This window comes from Silene latifolia, chromosome 10 (genome assembly GCF_048544455.1).
Source record: "Silene latifolia isolate original U9 population chromosome 10, ASM4854445v1, whole genome shotgun sequence".
Taxonomy (NCBI): Eukaryota; Viridiplantae; Streptophyta; class Magnoliopsida; order Caryophyllales; family Caryophyllaceae; genus Silene; species Silene latifolia.
The window spans coordinates 16,383,522-16,407,625 of NC_133535.1; the positions used below are offsets into that span (position 1 = coordinate 16,383,522).

A 24,104-nucleotide genomic window follows, 5' to 3' on the forward strand; every position below is an offset into this window, starting at 1 on the left:
ATTTTGTATAATCTGTATTGACCACGGGGCTGAAAGTTTCATCACAGTCGACTCCCACCTCCGGGTATTGTGTCTATCTAGGAGACAATCTTATATCATGGTCCTCTAAAAGACAAGCCACTATCTCACGATCAAGCGCAGAGGCCGAATATCGCGGCGTAGCCAATGTTGTAGCTGAGACATGTTGGTTACGTAATCTCCTTCTTGAACTCCGTACACCTATTCGCAAAGCCACAATCGTATATTGCGACAATGTGTCAGCCATTTACCTTGCCGGAAATCCCGTCAATCATCAGCGGACCAAACACATCGAATTGGATATTCATTTTGTACGGGAAAAGGTAGCTCTCGGTCAAGTTCAAGTCCACCATGTTCCATCCCGCTATCAATTTGCGGACGTTTTTACGAAAGGACTACCAAAGGTTCTTTTCGATGATTTTCGCTCCAGTCTCAGCATCCGTCCTCCTCCCGCTTCGACTCCGGGGGTGTAATAGAATATGCAATATTCTCATATATTTTGTATAATCTGTATTACCTAAATTAGGGGATTGTATTGACTGATTTAGTTATAGACTCCCATGATTGTAGGCTTAACCCATGGGATATGATCTTCTAACTTAGGATAATTCTCATGTATATATTGGATGCTACGTCAATCAATAAAACTCAAGGGATTATATTCTTTTACTAAAAATAACCAACTTTGACTTAGTCCAGAAAGTGGGTGGATGTGAGTATGTGACCCAACAACAGAAAATATTTAGCTGGACATAAAGAATGCAAATTTTTGCTATAGACGGATCATTTTTCGTCGGAAATAATAAGACAGGTTTTGAGACTATTTTATGGTTAAATGAGACCATAAACCATACTAGTTCAGCTAGTGTTTACCGTTTATAATTTTTTTTTCTAAAGTAGTCACAAACTCACAATTGGTTGTAAAGTGATCTCAAATCCCGTATTATTTCATACGAAAGTAGCCGTCTTAACTTTTAAGGGAGATTTACTCGAATAATAATGAATGAGGGTGTGATTGATTGATAAGTCATGGATGCACGACAACATTTTTGCCGCCCTTCATGGCTGGTCAATCTACCTTAGATCAATGTGTTCCTATATATACAAATGGCTCGTATAGTAATTTAGTATCAAAAATAATCTAACGAATACGAATTAAAAATAAAATGGATAATGTGGTGATAGAAATAAATGAGCCTTCACATCAAGGTGCATTTTTGACATGGAGTGACCTCTATGTCACGGCTCGTCAAGTTCACACCACCAGAAAGTCAAGGCGGTCGACGATCTTAGAAGGGCTAACTGGATACGCCGAACCAGGGAATGTGTTGGCTATTATGGGTCCTTCCGGTAGCGGAAAATCAACTTTGTTAGATGCTTTAGCAGGTCACTTCATTCTCTTATTTCTATATATTAGAATTAAACCATACTCGGTAACCTGTACATTATTATTTCAACTTTTTAGTAGTCATACATTTTACTAGAGTATGGTTTGTTTATTTTCTATAAATAATTATTTAGCATTCTCTCACGTTTAATTATCTTACTTATACTCAATTCAAGCAGGAAGGTTGCTTTCAAACATGAGGCAAAGTGGAAAAATTATGATTAATGGTCGAAATCAAGCTCTTGCATTCGGGACCTCGGTTAGTACCTCACTGTGCCTTAGAACTTCACACCTTACATTACATGTTTATTTGGAAATTTTTTTCCAAAATAGGCTTCCAATACAAAGAAATTAACAAAATGGGACACATATGAAAGTATTTACCCAAAATGGGTCCACGTAGGATAGGTATGCACGAACCTGTGTCCGGGAATAAGTCGCTTAGCGACGGAACGACTTTAGGTTAAGTCGCTCTCCCCCTAAGCGACCTTAGTGATTTGTTAATAAGTAAAAAAATATATGAAATAAAAATTGTACTTGCAGGGAATCGAACCCACAATCTCGGCCCTATTATCATCATACAATAACCACCAGGCCATATTAACACTTGTAAACTCAAGACAATTAAATTCTAATGCTAATCTGCCATACATTGAGCATTAAATGCGATTAAATGCATTTAATAAGTTGCACAGCTATTATATTAATTAGTACTATTAAAACGCTAATTATGTACACAAAAATTAGCTTAGCTTGGTGTTTAATGTACGTGGCTTTATTGTGTTCAGCAACCGGTTCGACTCCCCTCTTCAACATAATTGACCTTTTTTTTTTATGCAAAACTGAAATAGTCGCTGTCCTGCTAAGCGATTTTGTCCCAAGTCGCTCACCCACCGAGCGACTTGGTTCAAAAACTCACCCCCTTAATATTAGCTCTATTTACATGTAACCTAGGATAAGGTCGCTTAGGGGGAGAGCGGCTTGAATCCGAACATAACTTTGGTGATGACGTGGACCCATTTTGGGTAATAAGTTTGAAACTTACACCATTTTGTTAATTTCTTTGATTTTTTGCCCCATTTTAGAAAAAAATTCGTTTATTTGGGTGTTTAATTAGTACATCGGATATTCTAACATCTACGTCAAGATTACATATTAAGAACCGCCCTTGCTTGCCATGTGAAGAACTAGTTTGAATCTTGCATAATATATACGCGATATATATAAATTTTTTTTTTCTTTTTTTGCGTACTTTCTCCATTTCATTCAATTATATACATTTGCTTTATACATATATATCAATGCTAGTTTTCTTTTGTTCATATCTTTAGTTACATATTAATAAAAATTATAAAAATTTGATATTCTCAACGTACTCTGTAAGACAATTTAAACAAGATCTTACATGACTATTTACGCTATATATTAGAAGTTGTATCAAAGATTCTCCCGACCTATGAATAGTGCCCAAAAAGTAAACGTATAGAATTGAATGGAATTGAGAAAGTATTATTTATAGGTTAAATTGTCATCTCATTAAGTTTTCATATTTTAGCTAAATGTATTTTGATTTGAAAAATAAATCAATATGAGTAGCCAACAAAATTGAGTAATGTCATAAAATGTATTTTCTTTTTTAATTCGAAACTAATGATTTCGTTTAATAAGTTATTTAAAAAATATTTAATGATTTTTTTTTTTTATCACAAAGCTTGAGTCAATTGTGCAAGACGTACGCTTGTTAACAAAAGTGACTCCATTGTGCAAGATGTAATTTCTCAACTCATTTTGCAAGACGTACACTCAAATTTGGATCGGGTTCTAATATTGTTATACACGTACTGTAAAGAGAATAAGAAAAATCTTATCTGGAGAAACGGATGGTTGTGACGTGACGAGAAGCCACTGTCCTAAAGTCAAAAATGCCCCGTACTACACACGGCCTCAGTAGCACTTGACCCCAGGATTAACACAACCGCTGCAACTTTGGTGTAGACAAAGAGGCAGATGAGAGCAGCCAAGAACGTTGCCAATAATAACCTCAGGGAAATATTTTGTAAGATAAAGATTGAACAGTATAAGAAAGAGAGAAGAGATAATTTTTTCTGATGCTCAAACTGAGAATGAGAGGCAGTTTATATAGGGGAGAAAAGTGCATAAGATTTTCCGAAATTTGTACAGAAACTATAAAACTTAAGAATTACCGAAAATCAGTCTGGTAGACCGTAGCAGTCAATTCCGTAGACTGTTCCAATCAGTCTTGGGAATTGAGCCTTTGAAAACAGAAAAAATAATGTTCCAAAAAAATTAAAAGGAGCTGATAGCTCGCACCGCAGGTGCTCTACCCGGAGCCCGGGCACGGGCCCGAGCCCGAGCCCGGCCCGGCCCGGCGTGGCGTGGCGAGGCGAGGCGCGCGCGCGCGCGCGTGTGTGGCCCAGCCCGAACTTGTCAACCTCCACAAAAGGTCTAATCACAAGTTCAAACAAGAAGGTAGAGAAGAACATTATAAACCCAACAAACTTGTTTCATTTTTCCAATGTGGGATAAGAGAAAAAATCTTAGCTAGTTTTTTCAAAGTAAGGCAAAGGACTTTTTGAGCCATTATTCCAACAATCCCCCACAATGGCGATAAAAAGAAAGAAGAAGAAAAAAATTGAGGTAATACAGGCAACGGGGATTTAACGTTTAGATGTTGGTGTCTTGTGGACTTTAACCAACATCCAGTGTCATACAAATTTTCTCAAACCGCCACTTTGGTGGACTAAGCCTTTAACCAGTACATGGAGTTGGTAAGAGAATTTTTGCGCACTTGCTAATCCCAAATCAGGGCTAGAACTCGCATAATCCATGAACTCATCATGAACTTTAAGATTTAAGAACAAATGTTACTTGAGCTTGTCAAGTGCCCCTCACATAGTTCCTGGTTATTTTGATGAATGCCTCAAAAGAGTTCAAAACCTGAAGAACCTTTTTAGGGTTAGGGCGAGAACCCCCACATTCACATAGGTGAGTTCATCAGGTTTGTCGCAAACCATCCATAAGGACTATGAACTCATTAAGAGCTAATGCTCAACCTTCCACAATGATAATATATCCGTGAGTACAATAAATGTACATATAAAATAATACCACATCACTTTATTAAATAGGAATGGTAGTAGTATTACATCTCGAGTTCCTTGTGACTTAGTTTGACCCGTTGAACTTAGATGAACTAAGACGGGTATCCATCACAATTCACCCCTTTACAGGTTTTAAACCCATTCCTAGTGCCGATTCCAGCACTAATTTTTTACAAAGGCCTTTGGTGAGAGGATCCGCAATATTCCTCTCTGAACGTACGTATTCCAATGAAATCACATTGTCTCTGATCAGGTTTCTCACAATTCCATGTCTTAGACGAATATGCCTTTTCTTTCCATTGTAGGCTTGATTGTTGGCTACTCCTATAGCAGCTTGTGAATCGCAGTGCATGGATACTGACGGAGTCGGTTTCCCCCACAACGGAATATCCGCCAAAAGACTTCTCAGCCATTCAGCTTCCTCTCCTGCCAAAGCTAAAGCAATAAATTCAGATTCCATGGTAGATTTAGCAAGACATGTTTGTTTACATGACTTCCATGATATGGCTCCAGATGCTAGAGTAAAAATATAACCGCTAGTAGAGTGAATCTCATCATTTCCCGACACCCAATTAGCATCACAATACCCTTCTAGGACACTAGGTGTCCTAGAATAGTGTAGTCCCCAATCCATGGTACCTTTCAAATATCTCAATAAACGAATCAAGGCATTCCAGTGGTCCTTACCAGGATTATGAGTATATCGACTCAATCTACTAACGGTATATGCGATGTCAGGTCTAGTGCAATTCATCAAAAACATAACACTACCAATGATTTTAGCATATTCCTCTTGAGATACACTATTACCTGGATTTTTACACAAATGGACACCTGAATCGTAAGGAGTATGAAGAGGCGTGCTATCAAATTGATTGAACCTTCTTAGAATCTTCTCAACGTAATGAGACTGACTCAAACACATACCTGTAGGAGTCCTTGTGACCTTGATCCCAAGAATTATATCAGCCTCTCCCAAATCTTTCATGTCAAACCGAGAATGTAAGAAATTTTTGGTAATGTTGACAACATCCATATTTGTACCAAAAATAAGCATGTCGTCCACATACAAACATATAATTACGCAATCATTCCCGTTATGCTTAGAATATACACAAGCATCAGAATCGTTAACCATAAATCCATCAGATGTTATTGTTTTATGAAATTTGTCATACCATTGTTTTGGTGCTTGTTTTAAACCATACAAAGATCGAATTAGTTTACACACTTTGTCTTCCCCGTCCGGAACCACACATCCCTCAAAGTTGACTCATGTAAATTTCTTCATGTAAGTCACCATTTAAAAATGCGCTTTTAACATCCATTTGATGGACAAAAAGATTATGGATAGATGCAAGTGCAATCAAAGCCCTAATGGTAGCCACTTTTGTAACAGGTGAGTAAGTATCAAAAAAATCAATACCTTTTGTTTGACGGTTTCCACAAACTACCAACCTGGCTTTATATTTATCGATTGAACCGTCAGATTTCATTTTCTTTTTAAACACCCATTTGTTGCTCAAAGGTTTGCAACCTCTCGGCAAATCGGTCAGAATCCAGGTATTGTTACTCATGATGGAATCAATCTCGCTATTAATGGCCTCTAACCAGAAGGTAGAATCGATAGATTTCATAGCTTCCTTGTAATTTCTGGGGTCTTCTTCGAGTACAAAAGCACATACCTCGTGTTCACTCAAAGGTCCATGTTGTACGAGCCATGTAGTAGCGAAATTCGGTCCAAAACTCGTCGGAGTTCTCACGCGTTTACCTCTTCTAGGCTCAGCATTTTTATCTGCAGTATCAGAATTATCCAAAGATACAAGAGAGGGAGATGCGATAGACACATGTGATAAATTCACTTTCATAGGAAAAATATGCTCAAAAAATTCAACATCCCTAGACTCTTTAATTGGACCAAAACCAGATGAGTCTTTTAAGACAAACCGATAAGCAGCGCTGTTTGCAGCACGACCAATAAAAATTCCATCCGTGGTCTTAGGTCCGATTTTAGTCCTTTGAATATTTGGGATCCCAATTTTCCCTAAACACCCCCACACTTTGAGATAATTCAGATTAGGTACATAGCCTTTCCATAATTCATAAGGGGTCTTACCAGTTTTCTTGTGAGGCACGCGATTTAGGACATGACACGCATATAAAATAGCTTCACCCCAAAAATTATTAGGCATACCCGAACCGATCAATGATGCGTTCATCATATTTTTAAGTGATCGGTTTTTCCTTTCGGCGACGCCATTTTGTTGGGGTGAAAAAGGAGCGGTATACTCATGGATAATGCCGTTAAGCTCACAATATTTTTTCGAGGATTACCTTCATATTCTCCGCCTCTATCGATCCGACTCTTTTAATTTTCCGGTCTAACGATTTTCAACTTCGCTTTTAAATATCACAAATTTATCCTCGGCTTCATCTTTGGAGCTTAGCAAATAAACTCTAGTATATCTAGAAAAATCATCGACAAAGGTAATATAGTAATGCTTACCTCCTCTACTCATGATGGACTTGAAGTCACCCAAGTCAGAGTGAATTAGCTCGAGAAGAGAGCTAGAGCGGTCAACACATTTGTTGAAGGTTGTTTTTGCATGTTTTGCCTCAACACATACCTCACACTTGTCAAAACTGGTGCTACTGAACTGAGGAATTATATTTTGTCAAGTTTGGTCTTTTTAATTGATGCGACATTCAAATGTCCAAGTCTAGCATGCCACAAAGAAACAGACTCAAAGAATATAAACGAAGCGAGAATTATTATTAATAGTTTCAAGATCTAATACAAACAAACCGCTATTACAAAAGCCTTTTCCAATAAAATTTCCATTTTTTGTAAGCACAAGTTTATCAGATTCGAAAGTCAGCTTGATTCCAGCTTTGTTGAGTAAGGCACCCGAGATCGATTCCTCCGAATATCGTGAACATGTAAAACATTGTTTAATTCAATGGTTTTGCCTCGGTTAATTTAAGAAAGATCTTACCCTTTCCTAGGACTTTCACGGTGCTAGAATTTCCCATGAAAACACATTCACCCGTGGATACGGCAAGGTAGTCTTTGAACATCTCTTTACTTGGAGCATATGTGTCGGGTTGCTCCAAAGATCAACAACCCATTCAGATATGTTGCTTACCGTTTAATCTCGGATACGACAAATGGCAATGATGTCGTCGATTCAACCGGATGATGTGCTTGAGATTTAACAAATTTACGCTTACCATTTGGTGAAAAACCTTGTGGACAATATTTTGATGAGTGACCTGGCTTCCCACAAGTATAACAATCGCCTTTAAATTCCCTTTTGGATTCTCTTTTAAAATTTGCGTTATTTCTTGTTCCGTGAACTTGATTAGAACCCTTTGAGAAATGCTTTGAATTTTTAGAAAAATTCTTTTTGGTTTCAACCAAGTTTGCGTTTGAAGAGGAGGGTTCGAAAACATATTTTCCTTTTGTTTGAATACGGTTTTGCTCCTCAACTTTGATATGAGAAATAAGTTCCAAAAGAGTAAAATCTTTTTGCTTATGTTTCATGCTAGAGACATAGTTTTGCCAAGAAGGAGGTAACTTGTCAAGTAAAAGTTTGCTTGAAAAATCTCACGATATTCATACCTTCAAAGGTGATTTCCGCGCACAAGTTTTCGTACTCATGAACTTGATCCAAAACAGGTGAATTGTCAGCCATTTTGAAACTCAACCAACGGCTACAAACATATTTTTTAGTTCCAAAATCATCCGATCCATACTTAGTTTGTAAAGCTTCCCATTTCTTTTCTTTTGTTTTATACTTACCATAAATCGTATATAAAGCGGGACTCATGTAATGCGAAAGCATTCCTCTACAAGTTTTGTTGTCTTCTACATAATCCCTCCCGGAATTTTCAAAGGGACATTACCAAAGAAGTGTATAGTCTACTTTAATTTGACCAAGGAAGAATTCGATTCTATCAGACCACATTCTATAGTTTTTCCCGTTGAAAAGCTCGAATTTAGACATGTCAGGAATGATAGGTGAAGGTGCAGAAAAGGACGCAACAGAGATTGGAATTCCTCCCGTCATATTGTAGTGCGAGAAAAAAAAATGCCCCGTACTACACACGGCCTCGAATTTTTTTTTTTAATTTTTTGACTTTAGATTGTTATACACGTACTGTAAAGAGAATAAGAAAAATCTTATCTGGAGAAACGGATGGTTGTGACGTGACGAGAAGCCACTGTCCTAAAGTCAAAAATGCCCCGTACTACACACGGCCTCGCAGCACTTGACCCCCGTGATTAACACAACCGCTGCAACTTTGGTGTAGACAAAGAGGCAGATGAGAGCAGCCAAGAACGTTGCCAATAATAACCTCAGGGAAATATTTTGTAAGATAAAGATTGAACAGTATAAGAAAGAGAGAAGAGATAATTTTTTCTGATGCTCAAACTGAGAATGAGAGGCTGTTTATATAGGGGAGAAAAGTGCATAAGATTTTCCGAATAATGTTCCAAAAAAATTAAAAGGAGCTGATAGCTCGCACCGCAGGTGCTCTACCCGGAGCCCGGAGCCCGGAGCCCGTGCCCGTGCCCGAGCCCAGAGCCCGGCCCGGCCCGGCGTGGCGTGGCGAGGCGCGCGCGCGCGCGCGTGTGTGGCCCAGCCCGAACTTGTCAACCTCCACAAAAGGTCTAATCACAAGTTCAAACAAGAAGGTAGAGAAGAACATTATAAACCCAACAAACTTGTTTCATTTTTCCAATGTGGGATAAGAGAAAAAATCTTAGCTAGTTTTTTCAAAGTAAGGCAAAGGACTTTTTGAGCCATTATTCCAACAAATATCAGGTTTGATTTTTTTGGAGATCCGATATTAGATCCCAAGCGTGTTAATTTTCACGTGTTTAAGGATTAGTGTAGACTCGCGCAAAAGCGCGGTTTTTTAGATTGTTTTTTATAGAGAATTTAACATTAAATTTACTCTAAAAATAAATTTTAATAATGTATAGTAATTAGAGGTAACAGAGATAAATTTAGACATTTTTAGCCTTAATGAAAATGATAGTTGAACTTTTTGTTTTTAATAAAAATGTTATCTATTATAAATAAGATTGTCAGATTAACATAAATAACACATGATTCTTTTTTATCCATATAAAATATTTCAGTGAAGTGTATAACTATTATTGTAATTTTTGTTAAAACATTCACTAATTTAAAAATGTGAGTAAAATTTATGTATAGTTTATAAGATGGGAAAGTGGAACGCTAATTAGTAGCTCATTATTTACTTATAGTTTAGTATTTAGTAAGGAACCCAATTATGAGTAAATATTATTTAGGTGGGGAAAAATAAGGGAATCTCTTAGTCTCTTAGTAATAATAATACAGTATACCGTAAGGGGATGTAATTGGTTGATACAGTATATCACATTGTGTTATCAGTTGTAGTGGGATCCAATTTATTATGGACCAATAAATTATTATAGCCCAATTATTACCTAGTTTGTCATTCAAAGAGTTGGCCCATTTTTGACTGAGTAGCATAGGCATGAAAACTACTAATGGGGTGTTTGGTTAGCTACTTTGGAATGGAATGCAATGGATTGAGTTCATTCAAGTGTTTGGTTGGGTGATTTTGGAATGGAGTTAGATATCCAATGAATTATAACTCCACACCAACCCCTTGGAATCTCATACACATCTCTTATCCTTGGATTCCAACTCCATTCCTTCATGCTTATTACGAATATGAACTTTCCCATTCCATTCCATTCTTATGCTCTGAGCCAAAAGACCCCTAAGAGTTTTTATTCAAACACTATCACATGGGTCATGAGAGATATGTAACTCAGAATCAGTTCTATTTGGGTTTGGCCCAAGTGAAACACTATCACATTTATGATATACTCCGTACTAATTAGTATAGATCCCGTGCAATCTTGCACGGTATTTACAAATTCTTAGTATTTTTTTTACTTTTTTTATAATATTATGTTGTTCTTTTTTGGCTTTTTAAGGTACAATTTGTAAACTTCGACCATATATTTTTAGAAAATTGTTGAAAATTATGGAAGATATAAAGTTAAAACATTTGGTATAGACAAATGTCCTATAAAATTACTATATCTTAGACAAAAATATCACGGAGTTATATATAAATGCAAAGAAAAACGTGGTCAAAGTGTCACCTAAAAAACCGTAAAAAGTCAAATGAAAACATCATATAGTTATAGAGAAAGTACGAGTAGTATATTAACGGATTTTCAATTGTCAACAATTTAATATTTTTCAATTTTGCCCAATTAATAAGAACACTCTACATAAAAATTTTGAATGTTCATGCTGCCACATCAGTAATTAAGGGTCTTCTTTAATTTATATTATACCCCCTCCCAGTCGTCATAATGTTCCCCTTTGATAATGGCACGATACTTAAGGAAAAGTATTAAAATAGGAGTAAAAGAGTTGTGTGGGGTTGGTGATAGGAGAGAGGGATGAATTATTAGTAGTTAAATAAAGAATTGTGGGGCCAAAACATAAAGGAAAGTAATAAAATAAGAGTAAAAGAGTTGTGTGGGGTTTGGTGATAGGAGAGAGAAATGAATAAAATAAGAGTAAAAGTTTCTAAAAATAGAAAGGGGAACATTACTTAAATAATCCGTTTTGGGAAAGAGGGAACATTATAGTGACTGGGAGGGAGTAATGAAATGAAATGATAATGATGATTGCGAGGTCATATTTTCCTAACTGATTTTGAAATATAGGCGTACGTAACACAAGATGATATCTTGATGACAACACTAACCGTAAGAGAAGCGGTATATTACTCGGCTCTACTCCAACTCCCGGAAACAATGCCAAAAACAGAGAAGTTAGAGAGAGCCGATAATGCGATAAAGATGATGGGTCTTGAAAATGCAACCGACACAACAATTGGTGGCCGAACAACAGTCGGCATTAGCGGGGGGGAAAGGCGGAGGGTGTGCATTTGCATGGAGATACTAACCCGGCCCCGACTACTGTTCTTGGATGAGCCTACAAGTGGACTCGATAGTGCTGCATCGTACCATGTCATGAGCTACATTATCAATCTTGCTCGACAAGAACAAACCACCGTTGTTGCTTCTATTCATCAACCAAGCAGTGATGTTTTCGAGTTATTTCATTCCCTTTGTCTTCTCTCTTATGGCAAGCTTGTCTACTTTGGTCATACCTCTGCAGCCAATTCAGTACTCTTCTTTCTTTGTATTTTTTAATGAGTTGGTCTCTTGTCAAGCTGTTTTATATAAAATGGATTCACAAAGAAGAAACCCATAGTAACATTTTAGTTTAAATGTTTAATTGAAAAAACAAAAACCTCAAAAAGCGGTCACAGAAAAAATGTTTGATTCAAACTCGTGTGGGAGGAAAACTCACCGAAGTCTTAAGACTCTGGCACATCAGTTTTTCACTAACTTTTATTATTTCTTTATTATTCAGACTCACCTTAGACTCCATATATTATCAGTCAGACTCACCTCAGACTCTACATTTTCATTCACTACTTTTTTACAAACTTAAAAAAAAAAAAAAAAAATGACACATGCAATCCACTCATTGGATTATTTCCTTTGAAAGTGGGGTCTTCAAAACTCAACTTAAGACTTTATTAAGACTTTGGTAGATTATTGGTAGTTTTGAGTGAGTCTTCTCTTAAAGACTTACCAAAGCCTTTTCTCAAGACTACCAATAATCTTACCCTAAGGATAAATGAGAGCTAAACGAGGGTCGAGAAGGTTAGTAGCAGTTCACTAGTTGGTAGTGTTTGATCTAGGAGTGGTCAAACATTTAGGCAGGCCGAGCTTGGCTAGGCGGACTCGGAGCTAGGTTGGTGTATGGGGCGGATCAACATGGGACGGGACGGGACGGGCCTGATGAAAGTGGACCTGAACCAGACCGGGATGGGTCGAGGATGGGTCTGGGCAGGCCGAGTCATCTGATTTAGTATAATTTCCAAATAATATCAAATTATGGCGGGTGGAGGCAGGTCTAGGGTGGGTCGGGTTGTATTTCATGGACCCGGGTCCGACCCCAAATTCTGACAAGTTGGGCATGGCTTTTCACGGGTTACACTGGCCGGGTAAAAATAGACCCGAGGGGCGGGTCGAGTCAGGACGGGTCGGGTCGGCCTTGAAGTTTGACCAAGTCTATAACCTATAAGAGCAAGTTCAATGGTAAGCTAGTTGTCACTAGCTTATCATTTGCACATCACATTTTAAGCTAGTTTACATTCGAGCTACTAATTCATTTTAATGGTTTAGGTTAAATTCTAACTAGCTTGAACCCATGATAATAAATTGAACTAATTTCTATTAGTTGTATTTTTATGGTAGGGTCAATTAAGCTATTTGCTTAATGAAATTAGTTGCTTGGTTTAAGCTATCCTACATGTACTTGTCCAATGGTTTAGCCATTAACTTGCAATTTCTTAAAATTGTAAGCAAGTCCCAAAATCAAACCATTGGAAAGTCTGGTTCGCTGTGAATGGCCTCATGATTTCTTGTTAACCCAACCGTTCGAACAATAAATATATTTCTTGTTAGAATCTGTTACAGGGCCGTCTCGAAGTTTTCGGGGCCCCTGTGCAAAATCTAAAGATGGGGCCCTATATAACATTTTACGAAACTATTTTATAAAAACAATGAAAAAAAAAGACATAAATGTTGGTATTTGGTTTTGAACTTGAGTCTTGTGTTTAAAAATCTACTCCCTCCAATCCACACCAAACTCCCCATTTGCTTTTGGGTGGTCTTCGAGGCGACGCTTTGACCGTAGTTTTCGTCCCTTAAACGTATAAATTTTTCACAAAAAATATAATTTTGTGAAAGATATTTTCATAACAAAACTAAATATGTAATTTTTATTTTTCAATGATTTATAGTTTTGAGTGAATTAACGGTCAAAATTTTCGAAGTTTGACCTCCAAAAAGTGAATGGGGAGTTTGGTGTGGATTGGAGGGAGTACTTACTAACCACCAAGACACTAGCTTTCAATGAGTTTTTAAAGGCCCAAAGTTTATTTATCCTTATTTTACTTTGGTTTTCTGGGCTAAATATTTTGGGGCCCTGTGCAGCCGCGTGGCCCGCACAGGCCCAAAGACGCCCCTGATCTGTTATCTTGTAACTTTTCATTTGATTATATTTACCTTGCAAAAAATCTTGTTTTTAAGACAAATTACATGTGTTATTGTAAAATTGAGTGTTAGTTTACTTAAATAACCTCACTAAAATAAGTTTGGTTTTTCAAACTATCATGAATCTGTGTGAATCATTAATAATGTTTTACGATATTTTATTTTAAAAACGTTTTACAAAAGACCTAACCTTTTTTTAACCAAGTGCTTGTTGCCCAGTGGTGATTCCAGGCTCCCTCAAAGCGTGGAAAATTCTGCGAATTGCGAGGTTCTGGGTTCAAATCCCACTGTGGGGAACGCATGCGGTTATTTCGGCCTTCGAGGGGAAACCCCGTTGAATAAGTGGACCCTGGGCTTGCCGGTGTCTGGGTGTCCGAGGGTTTGCTCGCTCCTTGGATCAGCCTGGTCGGCCTTCGTGGGGCAACCCTGATGAAGCTGGGCCTGGTAGCTGGGAGAGGGATTCTCCCTTTGCTTGCAAAAAAAAAACTAACCTTTTTTTTTTTTTGAAGGAACAAAAAACCTAATCTAAACGTACTTTATTTGCAGTTTTTCACAAAGAACGGTTTCCCGTGCCCAAGTATGAGAAACCCATCTGATCACTACCTTAGAACTATCAATAACGATTTTGCGTCGGTAAGTGCCTAGTTAATTTCATTCATAATCATAATTATTTGTATTGAACCGAAGAAATCTAACACGACCTTTTTTTCTTTTCTTTTTTTTTCTTTTTTTTTTTTTTTGGAATTGCTCTACAACAGAAAGAGGAAGGGATAAAGAGCACAGAAAAAGCAATAAACATTTTGTCCGATTCGTATAAGTCATCACCAGAGTACTCGGATGTTCAAACCCAAGTATGCTCACTACGTGAGAAAGTAAGAAACTCCTACAAAGATAAATTTTAGAGATAAAAAAGTGATATTATCATAATCGATGTTATTAGAATTGCGATTCTACTTTGAATAAATGGTATGGCTAGGATCGACTGAATCGGTAGGATCGAATTGTATAATCACAAGATTTTATAAATTAATTGCAGTGTTAGAATATGTTAGAATCTCGTTTCTAAAACTCAAAAACACCTACTACTCTGTATATATTATCATTTGTTCACAAATTTTTTACAACTCAAAGTTTTATTTTACATGAAACTTACATTGAAAATCGTAACAGTGGCAGTCGACCCACCCCCTTAAATTTTGGTCAATTGTGAAATTAAGCCCTTAACCTTTGATCAATATAATTACGCCGCTAACTTTATCCAAAAGGGAAAATTGACCCAATTTTTATTTTTAACCCAATAATTAATGCAATTTTTTAATTGTTGAGTATAATTTTAAGCATAATTTTTAACATAGATTTTTTAGAATATTGGAATATTAGTTTTAAAATTTTTAATATTGTTTATGTACATTTGAGAATACATCATAAGCTAAATTCGTTTTATTTAATTCATGCATATAAACTTATTCTTAAAATGTATCATAAATTTTATAAAATCTTTTAAACTTTAAATAATTGTTTTTATGTGTTAATAAATTGTCTTTAAGACCAGAAATTGAATTTTGTAGCAAAATATAAAAGTTGAAAAATAAAGATTTGGTTGAATTTCACTTTTAAAGAGAGCTAAAGGGTCTACTTACCACAATCAAAGGTTAAGAGGTTTAAGGCTCCGTTTGGTAAGACATTTCAGATAGCTTACATGACCAAAGTAACTTATTTGATCAAAATTCCAGCTACCTGATTTTTTTTACAAATGTTTGGTAAGTAGCTTATTTAATCAAATAAGCTACAATTTGAGAAATAAAGTACTGAAATGAGATATTTTCCATCTTTTACCTCTTTAATTTATAATATTAAATAATTAGCATATCCTTTTACGTCATTTCACCAAAATCAGCTACCTTTTCAGCTAGTTTGCCAAACACATTTTTATATAATCAGTTGCCTTATCAGCTCCTAATTTTCAACTACTTTATCAGTTACCTTTTCAGGTTTCAGTTACCTTTTCAGTTTTCAGCTATCTTTTCAGGTTTCAACTACCTCTTTAGTTAATTTTACCAAACAGAGCCTTAATCTCACAATTCACCAAACCTAAAGGTGCCAATTACCACTTTTGCGCATTTAGATAACTGAAAAAAATGTTTGTTATTGGGTGATTGTATGGTTGGAATTTGAGAGAAATTAGTTTATTGGGTGTTTATTGTACAACTGTACAAGGGTATCCAAAGGAAACTGATGTAAAAAAAATGTATTGAATAGAATAAAACTAGTTTAGCTCCCGTGCAATGTATGCACGGTATATATAGAGTTTTACTTTTTTTATTGTATTATATTTATGAAATTTAAATTAACTAATTTTTTTTTTTTTTTTTTTTTTTTTTACGTTTCTCATCGTTATATTTTGATTTGAAAAATCAAAGTCAAAATCGTATTAATCATAAAATGAGTATTTCAATGAAAGTTTTTCCTATTACCAAGAGATTAATGGTGTTATTTTATAAAATTTTACTGATAATATATTTTTAGCCGCAACTTTTTTATCATAAAAAATCAATGAATTTTTTTCGTATGATTCTTAAAACAAAACAAAGAATTCCTTTTTATATCATAAAAAGATTGGAGATAATTTTGTGTAGAATGTAAAATACTAAATGACATAAATATATAAATCTGAAAGATTATGTGTATTATAGTGCACCATACTTATAGAATATGCTAAAAATAACTAAACTTTATTTTAGAAAATATGTTTAGGCGGGAAAATTTGGAGTTTCGCCTATTCTTTTAATAAATAGAAGATGTGTAGTGTAAAAATAAACTACGCTAATTTTTTTTACACTTGTATTTTTCATTATTGGACCGGACATATCTATAAAATGGTCTTACGCAATAAAGTGTGGAGATTTATAGTCCATTTTTTCTTCTTTTTATCATAGGAAGGGGCACGGCTAGAGAGAAGAAGCCAAGCAAAATTCATAACTCAATGCCTTGTGCTAATTAAAAGGTCATTCGTGAATATGTATCGGGATCCAGGTTACTACAGACTTCGCCTTATCATGTACGTTGCAGTCTGCATTTGCTTAGGGACTATATACCATACCCTTGGTAACTCGTATTCTTCAATTCAGGTGATTAGTTTCTCTAATTGAGGATTCTTATACATTAAATTCTTTCATTCGGAACTAATTATCCAATCTGTTGGGATTTTTTAAAACCGCAAGTGTACGATAGTCAAGGTAGTACTTGAGGCATCGAATTCCAAAACCGCAAGACATAAACAAGTTGTAAAAATTGAAACTTAAACTTCTAATATTATGTGAGATTGATTTTTATAACTAATCATGAGATAAATCACTAATGAATGATTGAAAACTAATTAAACTATCAATTAATAAGGCCATAAGGGTTTGGATGGGAGAGTCAAGCTCATACGGATATAGCTTAGAAATGCAATATAACACGCAAAAATAGGACGATTAAGGGTTTGGATGAGAGATAAAATGCGAATATTAATGCGATAACACAATTATAAATTTCTTATTTAAAAAGATGATATATGTTCTAACCAAAAAATGGGTTGAATAGATAGGTAAGAGCGGTACTCCTATTTTTCAAAAACATTATTGATATCCAAAATTTAATGAACTTTTTAAAATATCTTCAATGATCTAATCCGCATCTTTTAAATGTTGACCTTATGTATTTCTATTAAATTTTTGACAGTAATTTGTCGAACAATCAACTAACTATTGCTTACTCAATCGTAAATATACTTTTAACTTTCTTTACAAAATATAAGGGATTAAAAACTCAAATTTTAGTAGTTCGAGTTTTTAATAATTATTTAATAAATTTAAACGAAGTAATTTAAACGGAAGTATCATTTAGAATTCGGAAAGTCACGAGGGTATCACGTAGAATAACTCTGAATCTTTCTATCTTTAGTTTCACCCCAAAAATTCAAACTATAGTCCTTGCCTCATTGTTAATTCAGTATAGTTTCAAATTTATTTTTATGTACTAATGTCTAATTAGTTGAATTTATTTATATCATGGACAGACTCGGGGATTACTATTTGGCTTCATTAGTGGATTCTTAACGTTCATGTCGATTGGCGGGTTCCCGTCTTTTGTCGAGGATATGAAAGTATGTAATTTTGTTAACTTTTTTTTTTTTTTTTTTTCAATTTATCATATTTTTCATTAAAGAAGTTTTAAGGAATGAAATTTTTATTTATGCTTTAAAATTCAAGAGCCCATAGATTCCAAATTTTACATTATTTACTTTAGGGACGCTAAATCTTATGGAGTATTAACGAGTATTTGCATGTTTGGCCTCGTTTTAGGCAAATTATTTTTGCTTTTAGAAATTTAATAAGTTACTTATTGATAAAACTGTTGGTGTTTGGCCTAACATTTTACAAAAAAACAAACGACTTCTCAACAAGACTTTTTACGTAAGCAGATGAAAATGAATTTTTTTGTTGAAAAGTATATTAAGATGGGTCTCGTTTTGTAGGGAATTAAAAAAATATGAATTAATAAGTATTTTTTTTTGTGTGTGCATGTTACAACATACAATTTGTCATTTATGCATTAAAAATATTTAAAATAAAAGTAAAAGTTAGAAGCAACCACCTGGCTCTCAAAATTGACTTTTCCTTAAAAAAATTATTTTAACTTTTTCAAAATTGATTATTTGGCCTAACTTATGCTTATTCGATCGAAAAGCACTCCTAAAAGCCAAACTTTAGTCTAAATTGAATGTCTGGGCGGACTAGGCCTAACTATTTTCTTTAATTAAAAACCTCAGATTTTTAGACGAGAAAGACTAAATGGACACTATGGAGTAAGTGCATTTGTGATGAGCAACACGATATCATCCATCCCTTTCTTGATCATCATCTCAGTTATTCCTGGTTCGCTCGCCTATTACATATCCGGTCTACAAAAAGGGTTCGACCGGTTCCTCTACTTCATACTTATAATCTACACTGCCATGTCGGTTGTAGAGAGCTTGATGATGATGATTGCGAGTATCGTCCCTGATTACTTAATGGGCATCACAATAGGTGCAGGAATACAAGGCTTTGTCTTTCTGACTTCGGGTTTTCAAAAACTTCCTAATGACTTACCTCCAATTCTTTGGAAATACCCCTTGTACTATATTTTGTACGGTGCGTACGGCTATGAAGGGCTGTTAAAAAATGAGTTTGAAGGACTAAGTTTTACTGGAAATTATCAAACAGGGGTAAATAAGGTATTTACTAGTGAAGAGATTTTGAGGGATATTTTACAGGTTCAGGTTAATTATTCTAAGTGGGTTAATCTTCTCGTCTTGTTACTCATGATTGTAATTTTCCGAGTTATCTTCTTTTTGATGATCAAGATTGCTGAAACTCGTCAGAGCAAACGTCATGGCACTCGCTCGCTTGCCGAATAGACTTATTATCAAGTATGGTCTTGAATCTCTTGATCGAGTTCTGATCGGGTATGGTCATTTCAATCCGAGTTCATTTCAGTTATGTAGTATTTTCTCCATTTCGGTTGATTGTAACGTTTGTGCTTTGTATTACCTTCTATCGTCTCAATGTCTGAATTTTTTGGGTTTCTGCTAGGCAGCCCACTATTTTTCAAATACTAACATTACTCATTTTTCAATCAATAGTATGCATATGTATCATCCAGGGACGAAGCTAGGGCAAAATTATGACCTGGGCCAATTTGATCCATTTTGTCCGAACCTATACTCATTTATCATAGACCTCACACCTTTATTTAACATTGTCGATATTTGTTACTCTCAATTAGGATAAACAAATGATTGGAACGATGGTATATTAATATATTATATTAAACACATAATTAAAATACTTAAATTATACGAGTACATCGTTTTCTTCGTTAAATTTACTCTGTGTTTTATAAAGCATCTTACCAATAATTTATGTTAAAGGAAAACATATAAACAAATAAACCTCCTATAAGATGGTTTATATAGTTTATTTAAGGTGAGATGGTTAAAATTGCAAAATTATTTACCATACAAGGATCACACAAAATATCCCTTGCTATTCAAATACTCATATTATGTAAATATTTATTTACTTGTTATAAGAATTATTGTTGACAAAAATAAATGTTAATAAAATATAATAATGGTCAAGGGATGAAGTATAAGATGAGAGAAAATAAGAAAATTGTAAAAAGAACAAAAAAAAAATACTCTCTACGGGATTCGAACACCCAATCTCAGGGAGTGTTGCCCTCTTACTTACAATGACACAAGTTACCACTACGCTAAGCACAAACCAACTGCTAAGTCAGTACTTGTTTTTCTATTATTCTTTAGGACTCTGCCCGGGCCATGGCCCATCCGGCCCAGGCATAGCTCCGTCCCTGGTATCATCTAATCAATAAAAGACTTTTTTTTTCAGAAGATCGTTTTTGAGTCCTTTATTTCGGGAGTTTTTCTGTATTTACTGGGTTTAGTTTCAATCATAATATAGAGAAGAGTAGTTCGTTGCACATTATTTCAATGGATATAAGTAATTTGTCAACCATTTTCGGACCAAAAGAGCTATTTTTCCTTTTACATACAATGAATCATAAAAAAGATCCTCTTAAAAGCTGCATGAAGATAGCGATACGAAGACGAGTCGAATTGTCGGATCATGGTTTGAGACCCCTAGTATACAATAAAATTAGACCCCTAGTATACAATAAAATTATTTTACTTTGGTTTTTAAAAGATTCGTTAACGATTATAGATATCCTTTATAAGTGTCGTATGTTGTTTTATTAATATTGATCCTCTATTTCAAAAAAAATATGTGGTAAGTAGTAACGTTTTAATACACTAGTTGTTGCTCCGCGCCCTCCCGGGCGCGGTGCCCCAATTTGGTTAATCATGTAAACAACCTAATTTAGAGCACACGGATCATAGTGAAATTTGATATTGCGAGTGACATTTCTTACGAATTGTGTATTACATGGTAAGCACGACATACCATTTATAATTTTTCTGTCCAAGGGAACACAATATCAACTGCTTCCCTGAACTATGTACAATAAACTGTGGAGTTTTTTTTCCTGCTTATGTGACTTATACGCCACGAGGGTACGTTGTGGACATTGTGACATGTATTTGCCTAGTTACATTTTTACTTGTATTAAAAGTAAATGCGATGATAAATCATGCAAGAAGCGGGTCACTACACTATTGAATCTGCTGCTATAAATGTTGGAAAATGCAAGGTCTAAAACATGAGCGTTTTATTTAGGGTGGGCAGTAGCTCTTATAAAAAAAATGTGCAATGAAATTATTTGCAATATTCAATCCTCACGGTTTTGTATTTTAAGTTAGCTAGTAGTTTGCCCTTTCTTCTCGCCTCTGCCTCCTCCCTTGTTCTGGTTCTTTTCCAATGTGTGGAGCTTCATGATGCCCATGCCCATTGCACATACCAGGAAGCCAAAATTAAAATCAATAAAGTTAAGGGAACAATGCTAATCGTATCACAAAATCAAGTGTACACAACGCCAAGATAAGATAACATTGATCATAGGAATAAGAAAGAAATAGAAATAACAATAATAAAAGTTATATGAGGAGTATTTTATTGAAGTGGGAAGGTCGTTTTGTATGAGATGGCCGGAGTAACCAAACACACTTGAAAGTACTTTTTGTGGGTGAATTTGAAATTCCATTCAACATCAGAACCAAAATACCTACAATGAAAACTAAGTAAAATTAGTGTGAACAAAGCCCCCAAGTAATACGGTACCTAGAAGCAAATCACATATTTGCATTCTAATTCGCAGAGACCATTTGTGGAAAATCTATCATTTTCACATTCCCATCATCATCAATCTACATATCAAAATGAATAAAACATGAAAGCGTCCCAGTGCTGCCAAAAAAAAAAATGAAAGCGTCCAAGACAATTCTAAATTGTAATTGCCACATCAAAATTTACAAAGAATGCTCGAATAAAAATGAAGTATGAAGTTGGAATACGAGACCCAAGCACCTAGACCATTAAACCCATCTTCTCCTTTTGTGCTGATATCTCTACAAATGCAAGTTAGCCTTATTTGACGCAAGTTTGAAAGTACAATTTTTTAACTTCTAGTCGCCCACAATAAAATTCCCCAACCTATTCATATCCAACCCATCAACTCGGATAAGTTAGATAAATATTTTAATGGAATGGAGAAAAAAATAGAAAGAGAGGTGTTAGCACCATTACAGATAGCCAAAACCATAGCAGTAAACTAAGACATGAACAAATGCACCATAAAGAGAGTAGTAACCTTAAACCTATCAAGTTGAACCCCGAAAATTTTAAAAGAACTATTAAGCATCCTCATTATACTCATCATAAGCATCCTCATTATACCCATAATAAGTATTCCAGATGTGCCCATCATAAGCATTACAGATGTACCCATCATAAGTATTCCAGATGTGCCCATCATAAGCAACCTCATTATACCCATCTATGGGACCAAGCGACAAATGACAATGGCATCCCTAGGCTCCAGTGCACAACCCAACAATTTTAAATTTCCGATAAGAACTAAGAAGAACTCGTCGTTGCAACAAATCATGGTAAGATGGGTTGATGAATTAAACTCTCAACTCTGAGAGCCGGGATTATGAACACCTGCCCCATAATCCCTACAAATCTATAGCAGCGGAGCGTACAATATAGTCAATGAGCTAAAAGAAGCACAAATACATACCTGATAAGGAGGGAGGAAAGATCTTATCACACTCTCTAATCTAAAGTTGTTCAAACCCTTGAAAATTACAAGATGACATATTAAAACTTTAAGCATAGATGGATAAGACAGTGGTGCAACATGGAACTCCTACAACAAACTTAAGGGAGAGAATCGTGAACAATACTATAAAAAAATTGAATAACGCGAACATTATGATTAGTTATTGCGAGCGTAGGCCAGTTGCTGGAGCTCTCATGAAGCTAATAGACCTGCTTTAAAATTCTGAGATAACTGCATATACATTCCACGCAAGCAATATCGCAAAGAGTCTTCAAATAATGGATTAAAAAGTCGTTCTCTGTTTGCCGTTTCTTTTCTATGAGATGAGAAATTCCCATGCATGAACTGTCGTCTAACAAGGCTACATGCTACAGAATGAAACGTATAAACCATTTTATGATGCTCAAGTGCCCAACCAACATTTATGTACTATCCTTTGTGCATTAGTTGTGGGAGAGCATGAGGAATAAGCATGCTCTACGCTGACTTATCTGAAAAATCTAATGTATTCTTTAACTATATTGCTGAATATATCATCATTAAACCACCCAAATAATGTAAATTAGCTTAGCAACCAAGGCATTATCAGTGATTGTGTCACAAATGTTATAATGCAGACCTTCTAGTGGCAAAATCATTTATGAGGTAGTTCCCTAAAACTCAAGTAATACAATACAAAAGAAACCAGCAATGTGTCATAAACAAGTAAACGAAATGTTGCTGATACTACAAAGTTTTTCATCGCTTTATCGGGGAGGGAGGACCTTAAATTCTCTCACGAATTTTCACCATTACGCCGCCAAATTATTCCAATAGAAAACTCAAAGATACCGAAATTTCATAATTAGCCTCTATGTGTAAAATGACTTAACTACCTTCCGAAAGGTGTGGAAGAGTAAGAGTTTCGACTAAGGTTAATTAAGAATATTTGGCAAGAGGCCCGTTAAAATCAACCTCCAAACTATAAATTTAATCAAATTCGTAGAATCGTTCAACTCTTGTCTTGACTTTTCATGTGTTAAGGAAATTGCTTATGAGAACTCCTCATAGACAACCTGAACTATAAATTTACAAAACAAAATATATGTTGTGTGACTCAAATACACACAAAACCACCCGAGCCTAACTCAAATATGCCTGTCATAAAGTCTGAGTTATAAAACAATGACCACAATACACCTACAAAAACAAAAACTTTGGTACAGCAAGAATCCAGGACATGAAAATTTTGAAAAGAGCAAATTATTCCAGTGTATATGACACACGGTATCCTTCGGGAGCATTAAAAAATCGACAGCCAAACATAAGCTAAATAAAAGTCAACTAAACACAAAATTCCATTAAACCCCAATATAACCTTAAAATGAAATACCGCAAACAAACACTAATGTGACCTAGTGAACTGGAAAAAAAAAACAGCAACTCATCGAAAACATGCAAAGACTCACTTTAATCAAACCGGCCATAGAACCAGTTCAATCAATATAAATATCAGAATTCCTAAATTAAGAGTACAATTTTAAAAGGAAAAAGTTGGGAACCTGGAGTGAAGTGTGATTATGTTGCCATCTGTTGCTGAACTCACTATACTTTAAAAACTGCAATACACAAAGAGGAAAACGAAATAAGGAAA

The 24,104-nt window shown here is 35.2% G+C and overlaps 1 protein-coding gene across 1 annotated transcript; it reads left to right on the forward strand.

The window, feature by feature from the left end:
* Positions 1-1,070: 1,070 nt before the first annotated feature.
* On the forward strand, positions 1,071-19,290 carry LOC141607876 (ABC transporter G family member 1-like). Its single transcript, XM_074427226.1, has 8 exons — positions 1,071-1,404; positions 1,585-1,664; positions 11,276-11,740; positions 14,231-14,317; positions 14,443-14,556; positions 16,621-16,812; positions 17,745-17,831; positions 18,498-19,290. Exons 1-8 carry the CDS (start codon positions 1,185-1,187, stop codon positions 19,125-19,127), a joined length of 1,875 nt encoding a protein of 624 aa, XP_074283327.1. The 5' UTR covers positions 1,071-1,184; the 3' UTR covers positions 19,128-19,290.
* Positions 19,291-24,104: the final 4,814 nt, after the last annotated feature.